General features: G+C 36.5%; 2 protein-coding genes across 4 annotated transcripts in view; one reads left to right on the forward strand and one right to left on the reverse strand.

The window, feature by feature from the left end:
* Positions 1–267: 267 nt before the first annotated feature.
* Positions 268–13290, reverse strand: Spa17 (sperm autoantigenic protein 17). 2 transcript variants are annotated; one of them, XM_076843605.2, is made up of 6 exons: positions 13206–13247; positions 12974–13131; positions 11955–12135; positions 5946–6016; positions 3382–3462; positions 268–568 (listed from the first exon to the last, which is right to left on the reverse strand). In XM_076843605.2, exons 3-6 carry the CDS (start codon positions 12106–12108, stop codon positions 425–427), a joined length of 450 nt encoding a protein of 149 aa, XP_076699720.1. In that variant the 5' UTR covers positions 12109–12135; positions 12974–13131; positions 13206–13247; the 3' UTR covers positions 268–424. The 2 variants fall into 2 exon arrangements, with proteins under 2 accessions (XP_076699720.1, XP_076699719.1); XM_076843604.2 differs by lacking the exon at positions 12974–13131 and having other exon boundaries at positions 13206–13290.
* Positions 13291–13427: 137 nt separating this feature from the next.
* Siae (sialic acid acetylesterase) overlaps positions 13428–26257 on the forward strand; it is a 36022-nt gene continuing 23192 nt past the window's right edge. The window contains exons 1-4 of one of the 2 annotated variants that reach the window (XM_076846228.2): positions 13468–13537; positions 14433–14468; positions 17077–17238; positions 24763–24938. In XM_076846228.2, coding sequence (XP_076702343.1) covers positions 17115–17238; positions 24763–24938 — 300 coding nt within the window. In that variant the 5' untranslated portion in view covers positions 13468–13537; positions 14433–14468; positions 17077–17114. Of the gene's footprint in view, positions 13538–14432; positions 14469–17076; positions 17239–24762; positions 24939–26257 lie in introns of both variants that reach the window. The other variant, XM_076846227.2, reaches the window with a different exon arrangement.

Raw genomic sequence — 26257 nt, forward strand, 5'->3', positions numbered from 1 at the left:
CACACACCCACTGGAAGAGGATTTGAAGGGCAGTAGTATTCTTCATTGCTAGAAGTGAAGCAGGGGATAAAGAACCTTTTTTTTTTTTTCAGCGATGTGATAGAGATGATTTATTCAGTAGGTAATGGTTAGACTACACAACTTCTGACATCTCTGAAAACTCAATAGCTGAATCCAAAGGGGTCTATGTGTAGACTTAGGGCAAGTATAAACAGTTCCCATGATCTTGGAGAAGTCTTCAAGTGGTATGTTTCAATGGCGTGTTTATTAAACAAATGCTCATGACAGATTTTTCACAACAGCAACAAATGTTATTTCACAACATCAAATTTCCCTTACTAAGGGAAAAAAAACCCGATAATCCCAACAAGGTTGATGGATTTGGATTGTTTTTTCAAGTGTTCTGGGGGGGAAACCAGTGTCCTTACTCCTTTTCCTCTTCTGTCTCATCTTTAACTTTATCTGATTTCATTTTCTTTACCTCTTCTCTGGCTACATGTCCCCGGAAGGCTGCCTGGATTTTGACAGCAGCAGATTCCTCTTTTTCTTTTTCTTCTTCCTCCAACTCCTTCATTGAAAGAAAAAGAGATTTTTAAAACATCCCATGTGTTTTTGATGCCATAGAAATAAGGGCATAAATTTAATCAATTTAAGGATATACTTTCAGAGATCTGCTGCTTCCTGAGAGAATTTTTATATATTGTCACGTTGTAGATGTACTAAACAGCAAATGCCAAAATAGCAGGCATTTTGTTTTGTCGCTCTTTAATATGCTTCTGCAATAAAAGATCATTGCCAACTTTTCTTTTTTTTCCAATATAGCTCCTATTTAACAGTTTTCCTGAGCAATAACATTTTTTTGGGGGGTGGGGAATAAGTAGAAATCCTTGAAACATGGTAAAAATGTTAAGAAGATTACTAAAAACACTTTAAAAAAATAATCATGATTACATAAGATGATTAAAATGTTAACTTTAAAATTTCTAAATAATTAGATAATTAAAATCAGATACTTTTTTTTTTTTTTTGGTACTGGGGATTGAACTCAGGGGCACTTGACTACTGAGCCATGTCCCCAGTCCTTTTTTATATTTTACTTAGAGACAGGGTCTCACTGAGTTGCCTAGTGCCTCACCTGTTGCTGAGGTTGGCTTTGAACTTGCGATCCTCCTGCCTCAGCCTCCTGAGCCACTAGGATTACAGGCATGTGTCACTGTGCCCGGCTAAAATCAGATACTTAAGAGTGGAGTACCAAAGATAAATTAATTTACTCCAGTAATGTTAGGTCTATCATTGTTGGTTGCACTTTGACATATTAAAAAAAAATTAGGTATAATTTACAGACAGCAAAATGCATGGATCCTAAGTGTAAGTTGAACAGCCCTTAATATACTTTTATTTTTTAAAATATTTTTTTAGTTGTAGTTGGACACAATATCTTTATTCTTTATGTGGTGCTGAGGATCGAACCTAGTGCCTCACATGTGTGAGGCGGGTGCTGTATCACTGAGCTACAGTCCCAGCCCCACATTTTTAAATTATAAAAATTACATATGCATATTTAAAAATCTAAATATCACTTTCAGTGAAAAGTTTTCTCCATTTTCCCAAATTCTTTCCTAATAAGTTAAGCATTATAATGGATTAAGTGTGTGTCTCCTTCCAAAATTTCTCCGTATGCAAAAATGTTTATATGAAGATGTGTGTGTATGTGTGTGTGTGTGTGTGTATACACCTTTTTATTTTAAAAATGTATACATACCTTTTTATTTTAAAAATGAGATCATGCTAATCATGGTATTCTGCATCTAGTTTTTCCATGTAACAATGTACCTAAGTTCTCTTTTTCTATGGTATCATTTATTATATAACTCTGACCATTCTCCTATTGATGGACCTATGGGTTTTTCATCCTTCCCTGACTACCTCCATGGTCAAACAATGAGACAAATAGCAATTAAATGCAAAAATAATGGTATAAAATCCTCTGAGATGCCCAATATATGCAAACAAATTACTCTCAAGTTGGAAATCAATGAAATTCTAACTTAAACCCCATGTAAACCTATTTATAAGGGCACCTGTAAAAGATGTAAGGAAAGAATAGTCCCTTTCCTTCTTCCCTGAATTCCCACTACACTGTTACCAATATTAGGCTTATTGGATTGTACTAATATAATTCTGGAATAATTTTGTAAATATTATAGGGAAAATCTGCTCCTCATTGCATGAGAAACAAGGTATTTCTTGAGGGGCACGTCCATTTTTAGGTGTCAATTACTGGATAACTAACTGGAACATTTGGACATGAAAAACAACTCAAGAGGTTTGGCCTTTGACATTATATAGAGTGGGCTCTTTCTCATGAGGCTTGGTCCTCCTGATTCTGAACTATAAAGAATATAGACAGTGATATGCTGGTAAATGTTTAACAACTGCCTGCCACCCCCACTCCAACCCCTGATCCCAGGCCAAAAAAAAAAAAAAAGAGCCCTGATTTCTAGTTTTTTCCATAGCCTTAGTATGCGAAAGTGGCTATTAAAATGATATTACTGCTGGGCATGGTGAAGCATACCTGTAATTCCAGCAACTCCGGAGGCTGAGAGAGGAGGATTGCAAGTTGGAGGCCAGTCTTAGCAATTTAGTAAGACCCTAAGCAACTTAATGAGACCCTGTCTCAAAATAAAAATTTTAAAAAAGGGGCTGGGACTATAGCTGAGTGGTAAAATACCCCTGGGTTAAATCTCCAGTACCAAAAAGAAAAAAAAAAAAACATATTACTGAACTTGAAGTTGAGTAGAGATGTGTATAATTGTCTCCTGAGTGCTGGCTTTAGCATATAACTGAGTTATAGATTGGTATCCAGGGCAAACTTCCTTTTGTCTCTGCACCTTGGATGTAGTCTATCAGGAGGAAGGCATTATTGTAGAGGTCTATGCATGGAAGATGAGTCAGTCACATTGTGTGAAGTCATTTTATTTCCCTGTGTGTAATTCTCTATGATTTTTCCTTTTGTAATCTCTGAACCTCTGCCATTGTCACGTGGTGACAGTAACAATTAGTGAAAAATTCCCAGAGTGGAAGATGAATCTGAAAGATTGAGATTGGAGCTCTAAGTCTGTTAGCATTTCCCCAAGGGAAGATTTTCTGTCACTGACAATCTTGGAAAATAAGATTATATTTTTAATAGGTAGAATGAGTTTTCCTTTATAAAAGGCATGGGTGAAAATAATACACCAATTTATCACTGACATTATCTATAAAGCAAAATTATAATTTTAACAATATAGATAATAGACTGATTAATATTTGGAGCATAATTTTAAAGTAAGCAATATCATTCTTTGTAGAAATCTGATAATAAATGGAAAAATTACATACTTCTGCATTGCCTGGTATGTCTTCTATGTCTTCCCCTTTCACAGATGTCTGTGACTTTTCTTGAGCAGATTGTTCTTGCTCCTAGAGAGATGGGAAAGGGAAAGGGTCAATATATATCTTTTATTAAGTAAAACATGTTGGAACAAGAAGAAATAAATGAAAGCTCTCAAGGGACTATGTATAAACACATTTCAAAGACCAAGAATTTGGCAAAAATGCTTGCTGTTCTGCTTTTGAAATGAATTCGTCACTGATTTACATTAAAAACAAACCATTGTCTCATATTAAAATCAATAATGTGAGGTAATGAATCCTGAGGAAAGCCCAAAAAAGGGGTGCCAATGATTTCTAAAATAGTCATAAAATAAATGCCATTGTGATGCATAGTGTGAGGTCAAATTGACTTAATGAAATTTATTGATTAAAAACAAGTCAAGGAAATATGTTTCCCTGTAGAGAGTGATTTAAATATAAAAAGAGAAGCCAGCTCCACCAATTTTGATATGGCTAATGAGTGTTCCTTCAAAATATAGGTTTAAGGGTTGGGGTTGTGGCTCATCTGTAGAGCACTTGCCTAGTACATGCGAGGCCCTGGGTTCCATCCTCACACCACATAAAAACAAATAAATAAAATAAAGATATTGTGTCCAACTAGAGTAATTAAAACCATCTCAAAGTGTTAAAAAAATTACAGGTTTTTAAAAAAATAAACAAAACAAAAAAATATAGGTTTTGCTAATTCACCATCTGTAGGAAGGGCCTCTTTCATTTTAACCATAAAACAGAAAATTGAGAATATACAAGGAAATCAAATACAGCCTTAAGAATTCAAAAGGAAAGGAAAAAAAAACACTCTGAAATTACTGTTTGACCCAAGGAAAAATATTTTTCAAAATTATCCCTTTTATTTCACAAAAGAGAATTTAGTAAAATAGAAATAAATAGATCATCTCCATATATGTAGGCACAAATGAATGGAACTTCACATTTGAACTCACTGGAATAAATGACAGCTACTGCTACAGGACTTTCCCCAAATCTACTGAAGAACATCATCAAAACCTGAACTTTGTTAAATCCTTTTAATTCTAATTACTCAAAAGATGGTATTATCTCAGTTGTACAAAGTAGTGTTCTCAAATTATTATTGTTATTGTTATTATTATTATTTTAATCTTCCACATCATTTATTATCCTATGATTTTGTGTGTATGTTTTAAATGATTATGGAGTTGTTGATTAGAGCAATGTATCATGAATTTATCTAGGCTGTTGTTGGACGTTTTGGTTGTTTCTTTTTTTTTTTTAAATTAGTTGCTCAAGACAATACAATTATCTTGACATATCATACATTTGATTCAAATTGGATATGAATTCTTATTTTTCCACGTGTACAGATTGCAGGATCACATTTGTTATAAAGCCACGTTTATACATACAGCAATACTATTGTCTGTTGTATTCTGCTGCCCTTCCTATCCCTCACTCCCCTCCCTTCCCCTCCCCTCCCCTCCCATCACCTCTCTCTACCCAATCTACTGTGACACATTTCTCTCTCTCCCTCTTTTTTCTCTTCCCCCTCACACCATCATATATGTAATTTTGTATAACAATGAGGGTCTCCTTCCATTATTTTGAGGCAGGGTCTTCACTATGTTGTCCAGGGCTGGCTCTGAACTTCTGGATTCACGTGATCCTCCTGCTTTGACTTCCTGAGTGGCTAGGACAATAAGCATGCAACACCATACCCAGCTAGTATTCTCAAATTTTAATATATCTACAAATTACTTTGGGGATCACGTTAAAATATAACTTCTGATTTGTAGAACTGGGGTAGAAACTGAGACTATAAATTTCTGTTAAATTCCCAGCTGATCCCAATGATGATGATCCCAATAATCTTTCTCAACCATCCTTCCTTATCTGAACCACAGAACACAGAGAATGTTTTGAGTGGTGTTTTTTTCTTAGTTTTCCCAAGGATGCTACAAAACTAGAATTATATTAGCTACAAAGGCAAGACATGTAATGGGTGCTTTAATTTAGGGCTTAAGTTTTTTGAGGAACCTTGTTAAGAAAAGCTATCTTTGAGAATACTGCTGAGATAGATAGGTTCAGATTCTAAAGAGATTAGCTTTATAGAGAAAACTTTATACCATTACCATCTTTAATTCTAATTAGTCTTTTGTAACATATAAGTGACAATGAAATATTTGAACTAATGTTTTATTTTATGAAATGTCATCCATTCATTTAACAATGTCATCCATTTATTTGTTGAGTATCTGCTCTTTCTAAGCATTGTGATGTTCAATGAAATTTGAAGAATTTCAGACAGGATAATTTTTCTATAACTTTCAAGCACCTTCTGTCTATTGATCATCTTTAAATTTAATCTAAAAATCTATACTTGATTCAAATACTTCAGAAAAGAATTTTATTAGAAAAAACAGTGTAATTTAAAAGTTTTCATGTTAACTCTCACAATTCTGGGGAGAATAATAATAATATTTGTTTTCTAGATAGAAGAAATAGCCAAATTCAATGGTTTCATAGAACTATACCTTGAATGCATGGTTGTTATAGAAGCGGTCCTCTACCTTAGCCCCCCATTCTGCTGGATCAAAGTTGGTTTCTAAATAATAAAAAAGAATAATTTCACTTATTTTGAGTTAATTGAAGTAAATCCTGAGTAGCAACACACAAAAATTTCTTGTTCCAAGTCAGTTTCTTTATTGACAGTCAAAAATCTTATTGACAATTCATATGGTCTAGTACTATAGACACAACCAGTGATCATTAAATATAAGATGTACAATTAAACATTAGATGAGCCCTTGGGGATATTTACATTAGCACTAAAAAACATTCCTCTGCTTTCACAGAATTTATAACAAAACAGGAATGAGAGAACAAATGTCAATATTTAAATATGAATATAGGCACATACAAATATGTATTGGTAAATACAAAAAAGTATTTAAAAATAAATGCTAAGTAGTCAAGAAGTTTGGAAAAGTGAAGTATGGGAGGTATTTTTTTTTTTTAAATATAAGGCATGTTATAGAGATAGTTGATGTGATAGGATGAGGTGTTTATATTTAAACAGAAATTTTCTTTAACATTTCACTATGAAAAATTTCAAACTTAGAAAGTAGAGAGAATAATATAACAAAGTCCCATATGTGTATGACCTAGATTCAACAATTATCAACTCATGATTTATTTTATCTATAATCTTTTCTTCTGATTATTTTCAAGCCAACTCTAAGCACCTTATTATTTTATTTACAAACATTTGAATGTTATCTCTAAAAGATAAAGGATCTTTATCTTTAAAATATAACCATAACATTATCATTCCTAAATAGGAACAGTAATTTCTTAATATAATCAACTATCCAGTCAACTATCCAAATTTCCCTCATTGTCTAGTATATTTTGTTGTTGATTCAAATTAACACCCCCCCTCCCCGCCGAAATGGGCATGTACAGCCTTTTGTTGTTATATCTTTTAAATTGCTTTAATGGAACCCCATCCACCCGAACCCCACCCACCCATTATTTTCCTTGCAGCAGTTTATTTGTTGATGAAATTGGGTCATTTTTCCTCTGGAATTTTCCACAGTTTGGATATTTATGACTCTATCTCCATGGTGGCTTTTAACAATTTCCTTTGCTTTTGAATGTCCTGCAGACCTATAGATTGTATCTGATTGAGGTTTGACTTTTTGGGGTAAGAATACTTGATCAGTAGAGTTGTGTAATCAGAAGATAAATAATATCTACTTGTCTCTTTTTTTATAATATTTGTGGGTCCCGTGTTGATAAATCACTTAAGATCATTTCTTTAGGGGTTGAAAAATGGTAATGCTCTAATTTGATCATTACCTCTTTATTTTTTGAAGAAACTCAACAACAACAAAAAAAGTGGTTGTCCTCTTCAACTATTTGGTTATCCTGAAATACAGCTATTACAGAAAAGAAAATTTTTCTTCCCCTCTGCCAGTTTTCCAAATAATCAGTTGGTTTCCTAAGATCCTCTCAAGGTGTCCAATGAATGGTGGTTTTGTTTTAATTATGAAGTCATGAATATTCAACCAACTGGATGAATTCCAGTACTGATGTTGTAATTGTTCAAAATTTGGCCAGAGGGAGCTTAATTCAGGTGCTCAGATTCTCCTAAGTCCTTTGCAAACTATTTTAGTAATCCTTGAGAGTGTTTTTTTTTTTTCTTGGTATGACAAGATGGTCAGCCTCATCTTCTGTATTTGTGACCAGTGCATAGAATTAGCTAGTTTCTCAAGAAGCCAGGGGTCGTAGGAAACGATATTCAGACATGAAAATCTAGGGGCTAGGTGCCCACTGGTACTGAATTGGTCATTGTTCTAAGGTTTTTTGGGGTATGAAGCTGAAAACTACTTTCATTTCTCAAAAGAGAAAACGTATCATGAAATCACACTGATATTTTTCAATTACAATTTAGGATTATATGGGGCCTTTCATGCCTATAATCCCAGTGATTTGTGAGGCTGAGGCAGGAGGATCATAAGTTTGAGGTCAGCCTCAGAATCTTAGGAAGACACTCATCAACTTAGTGAGAACTTTTTCAATATGAAAAATAAAAAATAAAGGACTGGGGATGTAGCTAAGTAGCAACACACTCCAGGGTTCAATCCCTAGTACCAACAAATATATAAAATAAGTAAAATAAAATTTAGAACTACAAAATTTTATAAACTTCTTCCATTTTTATAATTTTATGTCAATTTTCCTACAATAATACTAATTCCTCATAGCACTAGCATAGTTGCTTACCTGCTTTATTCTATACTATATAAATAAATAGTGTTCAGAATAACCCTCTGATAGTCACTTTTCCATTACTGTAACAAATAACCAAGATAAATAAACTTAAAAAGAGGAAAAGGTTAATTTTGGCTCATGATTTTGGAGGTTTCAGTCCATGAATGATTGGCTCCAGTGTTTGGGCCTATGACCATTATCACAGCAGGAGTATGGAGGAAGCTTGTTTAGCTCTTGACCAAGTAAGAGAGACAGAGTGCCCACAATTCCCTTTAAGGCCACCCTCCCAGTGATCTAAAGTCTCCCTCTAAGCCCCATCTCCTAAAGGTTCCACTACCTCTTAACAATGCCACAAACTGGGGGACAGCCTTTAACACATGAACCTGTGGGGGACATTCTGATTCAATTATAACATTCTACTACAATATCATTAGCAATGATTACTGAAAACATTTTAAGGTTTTTATGTTGTTGTTTATTTTAATTTTAGGCTATACCTACCAGTATAGTAGGTATAGTTTAAATAGCCTATAGTTTGTACAGTAAAATTACTGTATGATGTACTTACTTGAAATAATTCTCTTCCTTGTGTTTGTGTCACCTACTTACTTGTTTAATTTCATTTTTAAATGTTAGGAATTGCTTAATTTTAAAATTTAATCTTATTACTATGCTAAATATTAATAAGCCCAAACTTAAACTATATTTTGTCTTCTTACCTCTATCCTGTTTCCTTTTGCTAGAGGAAAATGTTAATTTTAAAAGATTTATTCTTACATTAAATATAGTTATATATTCTTATCAATCTTCTGTTGGATACTAAGCTCACCTTCTCTCAACTTGTTTTTTCCCACTGATTCCTAAAGATCATTCAATATCTAGAGATCTTCCTTATTCTTTTTAAAGTTATATATTATTACATTGAGTAGACATACTCTTACTATTGTGGGGTTGAGTGTGCAGTTCAGTGGTACAAAGTTTGTCTAGTGTGCATGAGGTCCTGGAGATTGATTTCCAGTACCTAAAGAAAAAAAAAATCTCCACTGGATATTTAAGTTGATTCCATAAATGTAGAGGTAGAACTTCTGGGCCAACGATTAAATACATATAGAACATTGGTAGGTACTACTGAGTTTCTGTCCTTCGTGTTGTACCATTTTGCTTCTCCACTAGTAATGTGTGTGAGTGCATGTTCCCCTAGCCTTGCCTAGAGTGTACTGGCAAACAGCATTTTGCAAGTTTGATGGAGGGGTGGTTGTTGGTAACAGTGTAGTTTTGATTTGGACTTCTGTTACTTGCATATTTTTTAGGTGTAGTTGGACACAATGCCTTTATTTATTTATTTATTTTCATGTAGTGCTGAGGATTGAACCCAGGTCTTTGCACATGCTAGGTGAGCACTCTACCGATGAGCTGAGCTACAATCCCAATCCCTACTTGCAGCATTTGAGTAGATTTTCAAGTTAAGGGCCATTTGCATTTATTTTTGTCTGAATTATTCGTATCTGTTTCTTTTCTCAATGTGGTTGTCATTAGAAGTGGGTCATAAGACATTGTTTTTACAAGCTCTTTATTTGGTTTATTAACCCACTGGGATAATAATTACAAGTATTTTTTTTTTCCTGTCACTTGTAGTTTTATTTTCTTTTTGGTACTTTTTGTTATGTAAAGTTTACTTTTATGACATCAATTTTATCAATCTGTTCATAATTGTATCTGGAATTTGAAGCCATTAAAGCAACTTAGTTAGCAATTTTTTATGTTATTAGGAAAATCATTCATTTTTTTCTTAGTATTTGTATGATTTCTTTTTTTAAAAATATTTTAATACCTTTATTTCACTTATTTATTTTTATATGGTGCTGAGGATCGAACCCAGGGTCTCACATGTGCGAGGTGAGCGCTCTACCAGTGAGCCACAGACCCAGACCCTGGTTTCTTTTTTTAATATATAAATTTCCAACCAATTTAGAATTTATTCTGAATCGGTCTACTTTTATTCTTAACTTCTTTAATTCATTATCAATTCATAAGAAGCCCACTGTTTCCCTAGTGATTTGAGATACCACTTATATTATATACTGATTTTTTTTTGTCACAAAAACAAACATTAAAACTAAAAATCACCTGTGATGAATGACAGTAAGGGAATTCTTGCATTGTATGGGATACTGAGAAGAAATTCCATGATTTCTTTTGCCTTTTTCGAGATACTAAATTCTGATACTTATATCAGTTGGATAATTCACCTTTGGTTAACATGGATGGAAGTGGGTGTGGTGCTTAAAATTTTTTCAAATGGTTTTACTGGTTGTTTATTACTGAACTAGTATTCCCAGGCCATTAATATGAATAATGAAATTGCTTTTATTACTGGGATCTGGTAACGATGACTCAAACGTTTCTGTAATGTTATGTTTCTGAGTTTTAAAATTAAACAAATGACTAAAGGCATTTTACTGCATGAATTTGTAAAATTAATGTTATGATAACAAAATTAGTGTTCATAATAATTTACCTCTTTCCCCAAAGCATTTTTCTTACTAACCTTTTCTCCCTAAATATAGTTTGTCAAATATTTTTAGTGCAACTTAAAAGTATAAATAAGATTGTGCAACAGGGCTGGGGATGTGGCTCAAGCGGTGACGTGCTCGGCTGGCATGCACGGGGGTGCTGGGTTTGATCTTCAGCAACACATAAAATAAAGATGTGTGTCCTCTGAAAACTGAAAAAAAATATTAAAAAAGATTGCGCAACAAATATTCATCTTGACTGGACATGGAAAAGACTAGCAATGGTCAGGAAATTGGCAGAGATTCTGAGCTTTACAAGGGCAGAATAAAGAGGATAATGGGTGGAGCTGTGCCATGCATGTGAGTTGTTTGAATTCGAGCCTTGGGCTAAGATTCTTTCCTCTGTAAAATGATTTGCAATGGAATGTCTGTCTGCTTGTGGCAATTTCTAGCCACCTTTACCATTCTGTTGGAATACTATCATTGAAAGTAACAATAACAACAGTTTATACAAAATGAATTTTATAGTCAAGAGTAGGTTTTTAGTATAAACTTATATAACTACTAATTCCCAATTTTAATTCTGGGTCAGGTCATGATAGTCACAAACCTTTAAGACTGGGGATTTGGAAGTTTTATTCATGGTAGTGAAAGAGCTTTGCTTTGGTTCTCAATCAAAGAATTACCTTTAGATCTTTGTCTCTGTGCAGGATGAGAATTTTAAATAATATTAATTACCTTCCCATGTTGGCAGTTCACTTTTTAAAATAGTTTGTTTCTGTGCCTTTACTGAAGAACAGTTTCATACCCCAGTGAAGACCGTTTTATTTAATATAAGGTATGTTGAATTATTTTTGTAATACTTATAATACTTTCAAATGAGAAGAATCAAAAATTAAAGAAAATTGCAAATTACCCTCTCAGGAAGAATAGAAAGGCAACTATTGGGGATGCACAAGAGCAGTCTCTTAGATAGTGGAGAGGAACACTTGTCTGATCTTTAGAAGTCCCCTTCCACACTGTGTGTCCATGAGAAACACAGTGAAGAAAGTCTGGAAAATAAACAGGTAATCTTGAATAAGAGAATCAAGAAAAGCTGTCAAAGAGGCATATATTGTTTCCAATAGCAAGAACTGTTATGTGAAGTCACCTGCTTAAAGGCTTGCTGTAGAATGAAGATGGTCTTAATAAGTTTTACCATAACCAAATGCTTAAGTTTTTTATTTTAAAAATGTCTATTTAAAAAAAGCTTACTCTCTCTTTTCTCTAGAAGGTTCTCAAAATATGCTGCTGCAAAAGCTGGTATGTTTTCTGGTTGTTCCCTCAGAATCTCACGTGTCAGGCCTTCAAGAAGATTCCCAAATCCTTGTGGAATTCGATAATGGGTGTTGGAGAATGGAATCGACATCTCCTTGGGAAGAATTGCCTAGAGTACCTAGAGATTCATTAAAGAGCACTTATCTTTAAATTTTTCTGATGTTAATTATTAATTACATAATCACAATTATGACAACAAAATATTTCTGAGACCCAAATTTCCTGGACCTCAACTTTTGTTTCTCTAAAGATACCCCAAATCCATATATTTCCACACCCGCAGAGAATTTCAAATTCTTCATTTTGAATTAGAATATTACAAATATAGACTCATTCAATTGACTAAATCATTTTTTAAAAATTATAAACCCCACAGTATTTACTATGCCACTAAGTACTTTTTTCTGCCTCTGTCTTCCTGTATTAAAAGATGTGGGTAATTTTTGCTATCCCACAGTATTTAGACAGAACGATTATTAAGAAAGGTAGTTTAACTGAATTCATTACTGATCGCTGAGAAGACACTGTTTAAGGTCTAAAAAAAATTACTCCAACTTGTTAAATTAAATTTCACACTTATTTTTTTTTTCTTAGCTGCCACTTCTGAAGCCTGACCTATATGTCTTGAAACACCTTCGCATTCTTGAATGGCGTTGAAGAGAGGAAAAAAGAAGGTCATGGTTTTGAAATCCCAGGTTGCGAAGTTTTGGGATTCATTTATTGTCTGGTTTTGTTTCGACCAGGCCTTCTCTTTCTGTCTTAGAATACAAGGCTAGAATAAGGTAGCTGCCAAGCAATGGGCTGGACTACTGAGTATGCAAAGAATACCCACGGACCTGGCCTGTTTTGTGAGTCAGCGCTGAATAGGGGTCCAGGTTGGGAGACAAGAGGGTTTAACGACGCCCAAGTCCTCCCCGAGCCCACCCTTTTTAGAGGAAACAGGAGATGAGACCTGCCTCCAGGCGTCGTGAAAGGACAGGTGACACCCTGAACCAGGCTGGGGAGGGAGGGCGGATGGTGTGATTCCGTCGAGGACCTGGGATTTCAGACTCTCGAAGGATGGGCTGCCTTGGCTCCCAATCTGCTCCCGGGTCCCCAGAGTGTGTAGGGGATGCTGAGAGAATACGAGAGACGAAGGTAAAAGGCGAGGTCTTTGTGTTGGAGAGCGAGTGGGGGAAACCGCCTCACCTCTGCTTTCTCTCCGAGCTGGTGCGGGTGGTTCCGGTTGTTTTTTCTCGTTGCTGGGTAACCGTTTTTTCCCCACCCCCTAAACTACGGCGGCCCGGAGGGAGAGAGGAGCTCCTCCCTCCGAGGCCGCGTCGGTTTCGCGGACTGAAGGTCCCGGGGAGGGTGGAGTCGGCCTCACAAGCCCCGCCCCGCCCCTGCCCCCACCCCGCCCCCCGCTGTGGTGCACTTCCCAAGTCCAGCCGGTTGCCGACAGACCGTCGCAAGCATGGTGGCCCCAGGGTCTGCACTCCGGCTGGTTCTGCCATTAATCCTTTTGGCCGACAGAAGTGCAGGTGAGGCGGCCCGGCTCGTTCGGACCCCTCAGGGGCCTCAGGCTCCGAGGTCCCGATTCTCTTCGGGATCCCGATCCGCGCCGGCCCTCTAGGTCTGGGACCGAGCCCATGGCCTGGGGCGGTTTTCTGCGACCCTGGCTGGCTTGCAGATGTTTGCTGCGCCGGTGACCGAGCTCTTTGGCTTTCTCCGCTCCTACCCGCTGTCCTTAACTTGTGTGGAGGAGGGGAAAGAGTTAGGTTTTATCAGAGTGAGGAAGCTCACATGTGCCCAGACGGAGGCCCTCAGGGGAGCTAGGAGGAAAGGGGGCGAAGCTAGTTAAAAACTATTGGGAAACAGGTGACTGAGTCATCCAAAACATTTCAGCAGCTTCCCCCTCAGTGGTGCCTTTGGGGAGGCTGTGCATCAGCCTGGGTTCCTTGGGGGAATTAAATTTTACTCGTTTAAGTGGTTATTAGGGCTAAGAAATACAACCCCCTCACTAGCTCAGAATAATTTAAGGCTCAGCTTTGATTTCTGGTGCAGCTTAGAAATATGGATGCTGGGATGATATGCGTTGGGAAGGGGAGTAACTCAAATTGGCCACTGTGCAGGTCAGAGCCTGCTGTTTGAATACCTTGGGCTGAACCCTGGGTCACAGCATGGAGATACCAGAAAAGGGGGCTCTGTCTGCTAATACAAAGTAAAGTGATAGTGCAGAATTATTTTTCCTTCTTCAAACCACTCAAAGTCCCAGAGATCTCTGTTAAATGTAAGTTGAGATGGGAGAATGATATGACTGCTGCTCTACTGAAGCACCTACAAAATACCCAGATTCACACAGGCAGCATAGTGAATAGTTTTTAGAGTTCAATTATTAGCACTCTGCTTGTCATTCCCTGACTCATCACCACTCAGTGACCATTGGGAACCATCATACAAGTTGAGCAGAAGGTAAAGAGAATAGAGCCATTATTTTATTAATTTTTTCTGTTAAGGGTTATCTTTGATATCAATATCAACTCTTTTGGGTCATATCATTACATAACCTTCACTAATAAGGATTATATTTTTCATTCAATCATTCATGTTCTAAATTTCCCATCTTTCTTACTTGGTTTCATATCCTGAGGTCTTTCCTTTAAACCACTCAACCCCCTTTGCCAGTGTTTATCATGTGATATTTGAGGTGTAACAATGAAATGATCCATGAACTCACCACCCAATTTGAGAACTAAAATACTGAGTTTTATTGAGCCAGTGTTTTCCTCCACAGTGCATCTGCCAGGTTCCCCATGAGAGGTAATCACTATCCTAATTTTGTTAGTTTACTTGTAATGATGGTCTGTCTGTTCCCTGAAGCACTTATTCCTTTTTTTTTTTCTAATTCTGCTCCCAAATAAAGGGAGAAATTAAAGAAAAAAATCAAATGTTAAATGTGTATTGTGTTTGACTCAAAAGCAATTGCCAGTCTTGTTCTCTCAATCTTCCTTAGTCCACTGCCCAATTCCTTGGTCTTCATGTTCCACTGTCTAATCAGGTTGGAATTTAAAACTTATAAGCATAGGGAATTTGGTTTTTCCATGATGAACCATCATTACCTGACCATGGCAGAGTAATAATAACTTTGGACTCAGGTCACTCAGTTTCTAGTAGTCCTCTCATAAACTACCTTGTGATTTAAGTCCATTGTCAAAGTTTAATATTTAGTGTCTTTAGCATTGTGCTTGCCACAGTAAGCTCCCTACTAGAATGTCAGCTGCTTGCTGATAAGGATTTTTATCTATTGTTTTCTTCTCTGTTCTATCCCTGATACTTAAAATGGTGCCTGGCACATGGTAAGCATCAATAAGTATTGTTGAATTAACAAATATGCAAAAGTTATTTTAAAAATTGCTTAATTTATTTAGGTCTTAGTCTCTTGGTCGTCAGTACCTTTTGATCAGTAAAAAACATGATTCTAAGAGGCTTTCTACCTCTAAAATTCTTTAGCTCAGTATAATATAGCCATGAACAAAGATATTCAGTAAGTGTGTATTGGCCAACACAGACTGCCTTGAAAAGGTACTTCCCCAATCTATGGGCTATTGGCTGCACATTCAGATATGCAAATAGCAGCCAGTTTTCTTCACTCCATTCCTCCACTCCTACCCTCTCTCTACTTAGCTCTTATTTATGCTTTTGATTTTTGGTTTTTGTTCCATGTGAAGTACCTACTCAAGACAGGGCCCTCCCACACTTGTGCCTCCCCCTTCCCTCAGCAGGCTGCCAACCTGCTTATGCAATTCTGGGGTGTTGTGGTCTGAGTGTTTTGTTCATGGCTGCTGTTATTTGCAGCCTGTTAGGCCTTCTGGGTGATCTCTGATTGTCACTGTAGGTATCATGATCAAACTAGCTCATGAGGGTAGGGGTGAGGTACATAAGCAATAGCTAAGGACTTTTAGGGACTGGGCTTCCAAGAGCAGTATAGGCCACCAAGTTTGTGTAGGAGACCCATTAGCTGTACTGCTATTAAGTGTAGCCTAAGGGGCCTGGCATCATTTATAGCTTCCAGGGAGGAAAATGTCAGCTTTGTTAATTCTGTTTCTTTCTCTGCCTATTATTTTTGGTTAAAACCCTTAAACTTAATTTTGTAAATTATTTTAGGGACTTTTTTTGGTCTGTTTTGTTCAGACAAGTTGGGACATAAGTTTTATTATTTTCCATGCTAAAATTTTGATGAGGAACTCAATGAGATCATTTGAATTTTATTAAAAAAATACTTCGATATAGGTTGGAAGTTAAAAATAGGAGTGATCTTGTTAAAGTGAATTCTTATTCAGTCTTGTTAGCGACTGTAGAATAGAATCCAGTTTCAATTGTGCTTTCTCTTTTCTTTTTGTAGAATTAAGGTTGTGAAATAGGCAAAATTATAACAAAAGACCTTTCTTTAGATACTTTGACCTTTTGTCTCTTACTGACCATATTTTTGTGTCTTGATTTATCTGAATTTACCTGAGAAAGAAGCAGACTTTTCAAAAATATTCATAAATGCAGTACTGGGGGTGGTCAAAAAACCATAATAAGGGGGATTTATTTGAAGGAAATTAACATTGGTTAGAGATAAAGGGTGGGGTATATTACAGAAGCTGTGATGGAGACAGGATGGCTTCTTTATTCCCAGCTACTGTGGATAGGTGTAGTAATGGAAAGTCAGGGAAGGAAGTGGTTTAGTTTTCTTATAAACACCATTTGTGGCGTGCATGAAAGGAACATTTTAGTGATTTGTGGGGAGAAGTATTAGGGCCTAGTCTGAGAGCAAAGGAAGATCAAGAACTCTGAAGGGGAGAGAAGGAAAAGAGGCACTGGTTTCCTTAGAGGTCATATTGTACTATGATATGTATTGTTCGGAACTGGTTTTGTTATATTGCTTACTTAATTAGGAGGAATAAGATCTAGTTTTAAAAGATTAAAAGATTTGAATGTACTTGAATTCCTTGGTATAGACTGTATTTTTCTATTTCACTTGATCCAATTGGCGCTGAAACTCCCTGATAATGTACCAGTTTGCTGAATTTTTTAGGTGTTGGTTTTCGCTTTGCTTCGTACATCGATAATTACATGGTGCTGCAGAAGGAGCCTGCAGGAGCAGTGATCTGGGGCTTTGGTATACCTGGAGCCATAGTGACAGTGACCTTGTACCAAGGTCAAGAAATCAATATGAAGAAAGTGACCCATGTGAAAGGTAAGGCAGCCTATCCTCTGTTCAGCTTTTGTCTTCTTCTGCCACCTGCTGGATTATCTGAAAATGAATGCTTATGCTCCAGCCCAGGTCATCCATCCATCCATCCATCCATTCATCCATCCTTTCATCAGTGTTATTTGAGTACTTACTATGTGGCAGAAACCTAGAATACAGAGAAAAATAAGGCTCAAAGTCCCTGATATCACAGAGCTCGTGGAACAATACAAATGGATAGCAAATTATATAGTGCTGTGATGAATGTTTTGATGAAGATGTATATAGGGCTGTCATGGAATATAGAAGGGAAACATTTAACTCTGGCACTATAGAGGTGTGGTTAAGAAGCTTGGCTCTGGAATTCCTGTCTGGGATTGGGTCTGACTCTTGTCATTTAATGACTTTATAGTCCTCAGACATGCTATTAAAAATCTGTGTCATAGTTTCTATGTGAAATGGAGATAGTCATAATACTTATTGGATTATTTTAAGGATGAAATGAATTAACACACATAATTATGTACCAGATACTGTGCTGAGTACTGGTGATATAGTGATGAGCAAAAAAGATATGCCTTCTCCCTTAATGAAGCCCCCCGTAATGTATTTAGGGGAGGAGACAGGAAAAGAATGTGTGATAAGTGCCACAATGAGGAAGGACATAATGTATGGAAATGCTTAGGAAAGTAGGGATAAAGAGCTTGTTATGAGGCTGGTTTTGAAAGATGAGTAGGGCAGACCAGAGAGAGGGAGCAGCTGGGGCAAAGGCATGGAGGTATGAGTGGAGGTGAGTCACTGAAGAAGTGCCAGGCAGGTGGGTAAGTGAGAGGTGGAGGATAAGAGGAGCTGAGATTGGAAGGTGAGGTGGGGAGGTAGGGAGGCTTGTTTGTCTTTGCTAATTAGTAGATTCTCTACTTTGGATCAATTGATTTTAAGCGCAAAATAACCTGATCAAATTGGTATTTTAGAAAGATCCCTTTGGCAATACCATGGAAGGTGGATTGGCTATCAGATAATGCTCCAGTTGCTTCAATTCAAGCATTGGTGGGACTTGTTAGCATGTTATTATATTATCCAGCCAATTCAAAATGAGGGCTTGACCCAAAAGAGTAGCCATGAGGATTGATGGTCAAAAAGATGAGAATTAGCAGCTTTCATGAGCAGGGAGATATTATAAAGGGGTCTCTTTCTAGAAGAGATACGAGATATAAAAGACAGTGTGGATGAGGCAAAGCTAGAAGTTGCTGGATGCAGGATGGTGTGCTCAGGGCTGGGTCTTATGAGCTTGAGAATGTGGAAGTGACAGTGAGGTAGGTAAGAGACTACTTGGGAAGGGGGTGTTGGAGTTAACATATGAATTGGTGGTTTGAGCAATTAAAATAGACATGTGACAGGGAAGCTGGTGGAAACTTTCCTGGCTCCTATAAACAAGGATGGCCTTGTTAGTTTTATCAGTTATCAGAACTGATGATCTAATCTAGAGTATTCCAGACCCAGTGCTGTTGTCTTCATATTCCAGAAAATTTTTATTCAGCACACATTTGAAAATGTATACCAGGCATAGATGCAAGGTAAGAACTTCTAGCAGATTTTTAAGATGTTTTAAGGTAAAACTGTTGTTGGGTGAAACTAAGAGACCTGAAAGGGAAACTTCAGCTGATTGAGACATGGTTGTCTCTTGAGCTAAACGCTACTGGTAACACAGGGTATGCTGAAAATGAAGAATTCCAGAACTAGTGCTTTCTGTTTGTGCTGTGTTCCTCTTAGAAATGAGCAGCATTGTGTGCAAATAGTGGCCTTCTCAGTAAATGACATTGATTTTGGTTTAAAAATAAGATATGGGGTTTCCTTGGTGCTAATAATGTTACCAGTAAACAGGAGACAGAGACTACAAAATACTGTAGAGATAGATACACAGAATACATTATATTATATACCATTTCAGTTTTAAAGATTGTTCTTCTGTGTTATTTTTAGAGGTTTTACCCCCTTCATGCCTGTTTCAGGACTAATATCTGAGGTGGGCACAGATAAAGCTGGCAGGTAGGTGGTGATGGGAAGGCATCAAATGTAATCATTCAGAGATGAACTTCCTTTTTTCTTTACAGTGATTGCAAACCTGCTAATTTATCTTAATTTCAATTCTATAATCATCTATCAAGGGCGTAGTGCATATAAAACACTGTCATAGAAACCACAGGAAAATACAAAGAAGGATGCAAACAGTGCCCATCCCTCAGAAGCTCATTCTCTCATGATATCCTTTCATATTTTAGTGATTTAGGCTCAAATACTGCTCCAGTTGCTTCACTGTAAAGTGATATATATATATTTTTGGAGTTAAAATAACCAGCAGTACTTAAGGGAATCAAGTGATTCATGGACTCTTGATGATAATTTCACAGGAAGAGGGGTTGGTAATATTGGTGGTGATAGTGGTAGATCAATTTATCAGCATTCCCACATTTACTTGTAGAGAATAAAGGTATTTTAATTTATAGATGTCAGAAAACCTACTTCAATGGGCATCTTGCTCTTTTCTGCCCATGAAGCAAAATGCATAAAGTGTTATTTGGAATAAGGAAGGCAGACATGTAAGAAGATTTATAGTGCAGACAAAAAAACTGCTCAAAAGAGACACTACAGGGGATATTAAAACAGCTAGATTCCATTTAAAAAAACTATTTTTTTAAACTATGGATTGAACTCAGGGGCACTCAACCACTGAGCCATATCCCAACCCTATTTTTTGTATTTTATTTAGAGACAAGGTCTCACTGAGTTGCTTAGTGCACCTTGCTTTTGCTGAGGCTGGCATTGAACTCACAATCCTCCTGCCTCAGCCTCTTGAGCCACTGGGATTACAGGCATGCACCATTGTGTCTGGCTTTTATTTAAAATTTTGATGAGGACTCTGGGATTTTCTGTCAGACTACTTCAATTTCCCACTTGGTCTGCCTCTTAAATTTTACCTGTCCTCATTACCTGCTATTCCCTAGGGACCCAGAACAAAGTGGAGTTTTAACAACGTGTAGGTTTTTGTCCAGCAGACTGACACTTAAGCATTGGGAAAATAAAAACCTAAAGGATGATCCAAATATGGTCACTTATTGGGTCTGTTCAAATCATGTTGTCAAGTAATGCAGACACAAGGAATAAAGCCAGGGAGAATAGGTATATCATCTCACTTTAACAAACATAGCAGGGTGTGTGTGTGTGTGTGTGTGTGTGTGTGTGTGTGTGTGTGTGTATGCAGGTGATAAAATGAGGGTGTTTCTGTATTTGTCATCACGATTGAGGAAAACAGATTAATTTTGTCTTAGAAAAACACAAAAAAAGCCAACACCCTTCCCCACTCCTGCTTGCAGTGGTGACATGCATACTAATTTTTTTATATTACATAATAAATTACCACAAACTTAGATGCTTAAAATAATACACCTTCACTATCTCACAATCTCTGTATGTCTATGATCTGGCCATGGTCTAACTATGTTTTCAGTTCAGGTTTCACTAGGCTGAAGTCAAGACCAGGCTGTGTTCTCAGCTGGAGGTGTGACTATTGAGTGATCCAGATCCAAGCTCCTCTAGGTTTTTGGCAGAATTAATTTCTTGAGGGGCAGACTTCATGGCAGCATCCTTGTTGCTTCAAATCTCTGACCTCTGAACCCTTTAGTAATGGCCTTGGTAAGTCAGGCCTACCCAGAACAATTTCCCCTTTTATTCATTGAAAGTCAACTGATTAGGGACTTTAATCACATCTGCAAAATCCCTTCACCTTTTCTATATAACATAATCACAATAGTGACATCTCATCTTTGCTGTTTTCTGTTGATTGAAAGTAAATCACAGGCTCTCTTTTCTCTTGAAGGGAGGGGATGATATAAATCTGTGACTTTGGAGGTCACCCTAAGGGGTGTCTGCCGTGGCATGTGTAGTCTAAGTAACTTGCATGAGCAGTTTTATTGAAATAAAAGTATTTAAATTTGGCTTATTTTGTATTCATATTTGGTTGTATTGGATTTGAAATTCAGGTAGAGTAAATGTAGGTAAATAAGGGATGGTTTAGGCAGTAAACCACTTGCACCTTCAAGCCACTTCCCAAAACCACTGAACCACTTTTCAGTTGGTGAAGATCCAGGGTTCCATGAGGAGCAGTGAATAGGGCTGCTTCTTTCAGCTCTAGGTTTTTCTCTCTTGGGAAGGCAAAGGTCATGGATAATTTTTCCTTTTCTCTTTCTTGGCTTCTGAGATTTTGGCACAATAACCTTCAAAACAACATCTGATGTGAATAGCAAAAAGAATAAGCAAGAAAGCACTTTTATGACTAATCATGTCTCTGGGCAAATTATGTTCATTTTTTCCCTTTGATTGTTTGCTCTTCTCATTTTGAAGTTGCAATTAATTGGAGAGATGGAGAAAAAGTACAGATTACATAGTTCTTTACTTATGTCCTTGGCTGGAATATGAAGAGCAACTATAAGAAATAGGCCACCAAATATGCTGTTATGCATGAAGCATAAAGCTCTAGTCAAATTGCTTGGCTTTCTCTTCAGTGTAACCTGGGACTGGGGTTTATTTTCTGACATTTACTTGATGGAGTGCCAGGCTCATGGTAAGCACTCTTAAGTAGCTATATAATGAAGAAAGGAAATTAGTCTTCCTAGATGGTAGAAGAAAAAATGCAAAGGAACAGAGATTTAAGTGCAACAAAAATGAGAATTTATAGATATCTGGGCCAGGATTGGTAAATTCACCTAAACCAGTGATTTTTCTGGTTTAAATGAATTATACATTTAATATGTTGGAGTCTGGCTATTGGTGAGAGAAAAACAAGATAGCAAGTTTTCAGAAGTTGTGGTAAGGGTAGTTTTAGGATCCTGAAGGAGGAACTAAAGCTCAAAAAGCCTATCAGGATCAGCAGAAAACCAGCTGGATGGTGAACTTGGCATGTGGTAATGGTGAGCCCTTTTTGGTCAGTGGATCAATTTTATTATTTGTACTCAACCTGGTGGGCTTGATGGTGAATGTAGCTTCTAAAACCTCTTAACTGGACTTTACTGGCCTACAGTAAGTTCCTTTTTAGCCAAACTGAACTGAACTGACAATCCAAGGACCAGCCAGCTCTCCTCGTGAAACATGGTGGCTTTTGAACAGAAGGAAATTCCTTGGGGTCTTTGAAGAAGTCAAAAGCAGATTTCTCTGGGCTCAAGTCTTAATGCCAGTTTCCCCTCAGGCTCTAGCCCAACAGGAAGCCTACCCTCCAGCTATATTAGGTTGATGTTGCCATGTTTTACTCAAATTATTCATACTCCCACTCCCTTACGGTCTTTTTATTCTTGGGTAGTAAAAGTTTTCAGAAGTTGTGGTAAGGGTCGTTTTCTTCACCTGCCATGTGGCCTGCATTGAGGTTAAGGATAAATCTCTAATTAATAGCAGTGATTAGGAATATGTTGTATAGTAGTGGAAGGCTAAGAAATAGTCCTATCCTGGGTTTTCTGGGGGTTTGCCACATCACCTTATATGAGTAATGTTGGTGGCAGAAGGACAGAGCTTTAGTGAGATATGTCAGTACAGGAAGCCTGGAAAGACCTTGGCAAGATTATTAGGACAGATTGGAGCGTCTGCCTGCTCAGAAGTGTAAGCCATACGGAGCATATCACACCTGTGCGACACAATCTGTACTAGCTGCCCACTGTTTCCAAAACAGTGATTTTTCTGGTTTAGGTGAATTATACATTTAATATGTTGGTGTCTGGCTATTGGTGAGAGAAAAACAATTGTGAACATTTGGTCCTGGGCTTAATTGACCTCCTAGAGATGGGAGTTGCAAGCTTAGTGAATTATGCTTTCCAGAGGAGCAAACATGCACCCTTTCACTGATACCTTGGGGTTTTTTGGACATTTCCTACAGGAAAATAATCCTTTATGGTTTAGACTTTTACTTATCTCCTTATATATATGTATGTGGCATTCTCGTGTTTCTGCTTAGTTCTTGCTGATTAGAAAGAACCGCACAGTATGTGGCACATAGTAGGCACTTGGATGGTATTTTTATAATTATTATTTTTCATGGGTTGGGTATAATAACTTCAGAATGCTTTTTCCAGTTTTTACCATTCTTTTCCTTCACATTAACATTGATTGGATGGGTATTATAAATTAGTTCATATTCTTTGAAAAAAATTTTATTTTAAATTGTTCATTTCTCCATTTTTCTACTCTTATTTCTTCAACTTTGCTTACTGTTTCATTCTTTTAGGAATAATTTTGTCATTTTGAAGGTATTTTCCTAAATCCCTGAGTATGATGTTGGCAGTGGTGACCCCTGCAGTGTGTTTGAGAAGTTAGGAAGATGGTGGTGGTGGTGGGGGTGTTTCTAAGGAAAAAGCTATGAATGTCTGAAATAGGGTTTTGGATAGCTTCTCAGCTCCTTAATTGAGTTCAAACATCTTAAATTTTGTAAATGACTCTGAAAATATTTAATTAGACAAATCAAAATATTTTTTTCACAGAGAGATTTATTTGTATGTCTTCTGCTTTCTTTCTTATTGGTGCACTGTATTATACATAATATTGGCTTCATCATGTCATTCATACTTGCATGCAACATGACTTGATCAATCTCATTTCAGTGTCTTCCCTTTCCCTCCCTTGATCTGCTTGCTTTATTCTATTGATCTCCCTTATATTATCATCATTGTTGTTTTAATGCATTATAATTATATATATCAATTGTTTTATGTATCGATTTATTATATATTTACTATGTATTACATATGCATATATAATATATACATATATTATATTACACACATATATAATCCATTGCAGTAAATTCATACCTGGACATAGCATAGTTTGATATATTTAATTTCATGTCCTTCCCTCCTCCCATCATGTCAATTTCCCTTCCATTACACTACTATTTTCCTATTTTCATCCCACTAATTTTTGATGAATCAATTTCTTCATGCACCTGTTTGTAGGAGAACCCAGCACCACTGGTGGTATTAATTCTTGTTAGGAACATGAGAGGAGGTGGGGGTTGATAAGAGGGGTGATTGTACTATAAGGGAGAGTTTCAGATTATAAGTGATTTTTTTCTGTAATCTGTGCTCACATTTGATTGGATAATTACAAATTAGTTTGGGGTACAGAGAAAAGATTAGATTATGTTAGTATTGACAGTTGGATAGTGTAACAAGAATTTCTGTTTTATGTTTTTTTTAATACTAAATTCCCTTGAATTTTAATCTGTGTGTATTTTTGTCTGTCCTCATTTAGGATTATAACTGGGCAACTTATTTCAGTTAAAAATAAGAAGGGATTGTTACAGATTACAGATAAAAATGCTGCTGCTCTTGTCAGTTCTATCTATTTGTTTCTGAAATATGGCCAATCTTTATAGCTTTGAATACAGTTTATCACAGAGTCTGGAAATAGCTATAAATGAGTATAACTGGGCTTTAATTTCATTTGAAGTGATTGACTGGTTAACTCCTTGGAGACCTGTTGTTATTTTAGCACCCTCTAATACCTGGATGGTGATCCTGGATCCTATGAAGCCTGGTGGACCTTTTGAAATGATGGCACAACAGACTTTTGGGACAAGAAATATTACCTTGAAAGTCCATGATATCTTATTTGGAGATGTCTGGCTTTGCAGTGGGCAGAGTAACATGCAGATGACTGTATTACAGGTAATGTTCCAGAGTAGTAACAATAAATAATATTGATGATAAGGAAGAAAAGGGTGCAATAAGGAGAAGGAAGGCTGTTTCTATTTATTAAGTATTTACCATGTGCCAAGATCTGTTCTAAGTGCCTTCATGTGTAAATTAATTTAACAACCTTAATAAGTTTGATTAAATTGGCAGTAATTGATTGGCACTAATATGTTTCTATACTTTGTTTGTTTTAACAGGTTAAGAACTTGGAAATGTTTCTGTTTTCCCTTATTCTTTCTACCAATCTGAGTTTCTTTTCTAGTTTATTTTTATTTATTTATTTTTTTCCTTCCTTCATTATACACTTTCCCATCTTGAGAAATATTTAAATTTGAGGTTTAAAATCTCTATAATTAGATCATGATCTCAATTCAGCTCTCTTGAATTTTTTTTTTTTAAAGAGAGAGTGAGAGAGGAGAGAGAGAGAGAATTTTTAATATTTATTTTCTAGTTCTTGGCGGACACAATATCTTTGTTGGAATGTGGTGCTGAGGATCGAACCCGGGCCGCCCGCATGCCAGGCGAGCGTGCTACCGCTTGAGCCACATCCCCAGCTCAATTTTTTTTTATTTTAGTCCTTTCAGATTAGAGTCTCTTTTTTCTTCTCTAGCTTCTATTCCTTATAATTTCTTCTTCTGTGGATTAAAAAAAAACAAAAAAAAACAACCCTATTACTAAATAATGCTATTTGAAAAGATCTCACTCTGGACATATCTACTTCATTTCATCATTAGTTTTCTAATTCAGAATCTAAATTCTTTTTTAATATTTACTTTTTAGTTATAGGTGGACACATATCTTTATTTTATTTTTATGTGGTGCTGAGGATCAAATCCAGTGCCTCATGTGTGCTAGGCGAGAGCTGTACCTCTGAGCCCCAATCCCAGCCCCAAGAATCTCAATTCTTATATTTAGGTTTTCCTAACCAATATTTTATTTTTTATAGTTCTTGCCTTACTTAAATAAATGGAAAACTTTTGAATTGAAATGCTTATTAAACTGAACTTTGACTAGACTCCTTAATTTACGTGAATGGACATAAAATTGAAGCTTTATCTCTTGATAGAAAGCATGATTTTGTATAGAGGAATTGCTGTTAACTCATTGAGGAAAACAGTAATTTCCTTAATGCTCTAATTACAGCTCCATGTTTGCACAGAAAGGCATGGACCAGATCTGTTTGTATCTATATAGTCACTTTCTCAATAGCAGTCTATGCCAAGGAATCCTATCCCATTTTCTGTCAAGCTAAATCAGATCTTGATTGTTACGAGTAAACACACTCTTTCTGC

The sequence above is a fragment of the Callospermophilus lateralis genome, chromosome 2 (assembly GCF_048772815.1).
Source record: "Callospermophilus lateralis isolate mCalLat2 chromosome 2, mCalLat2.hap1, whole genome shotgun sequence".
Taxonomy (NCBI): domain Eukaryota; kingdom Metazoa; phylum Chordata; class Mammalia; order Rodentia; family Sciuridae; genus Callospermophilus; species Callospermophilus lateralis.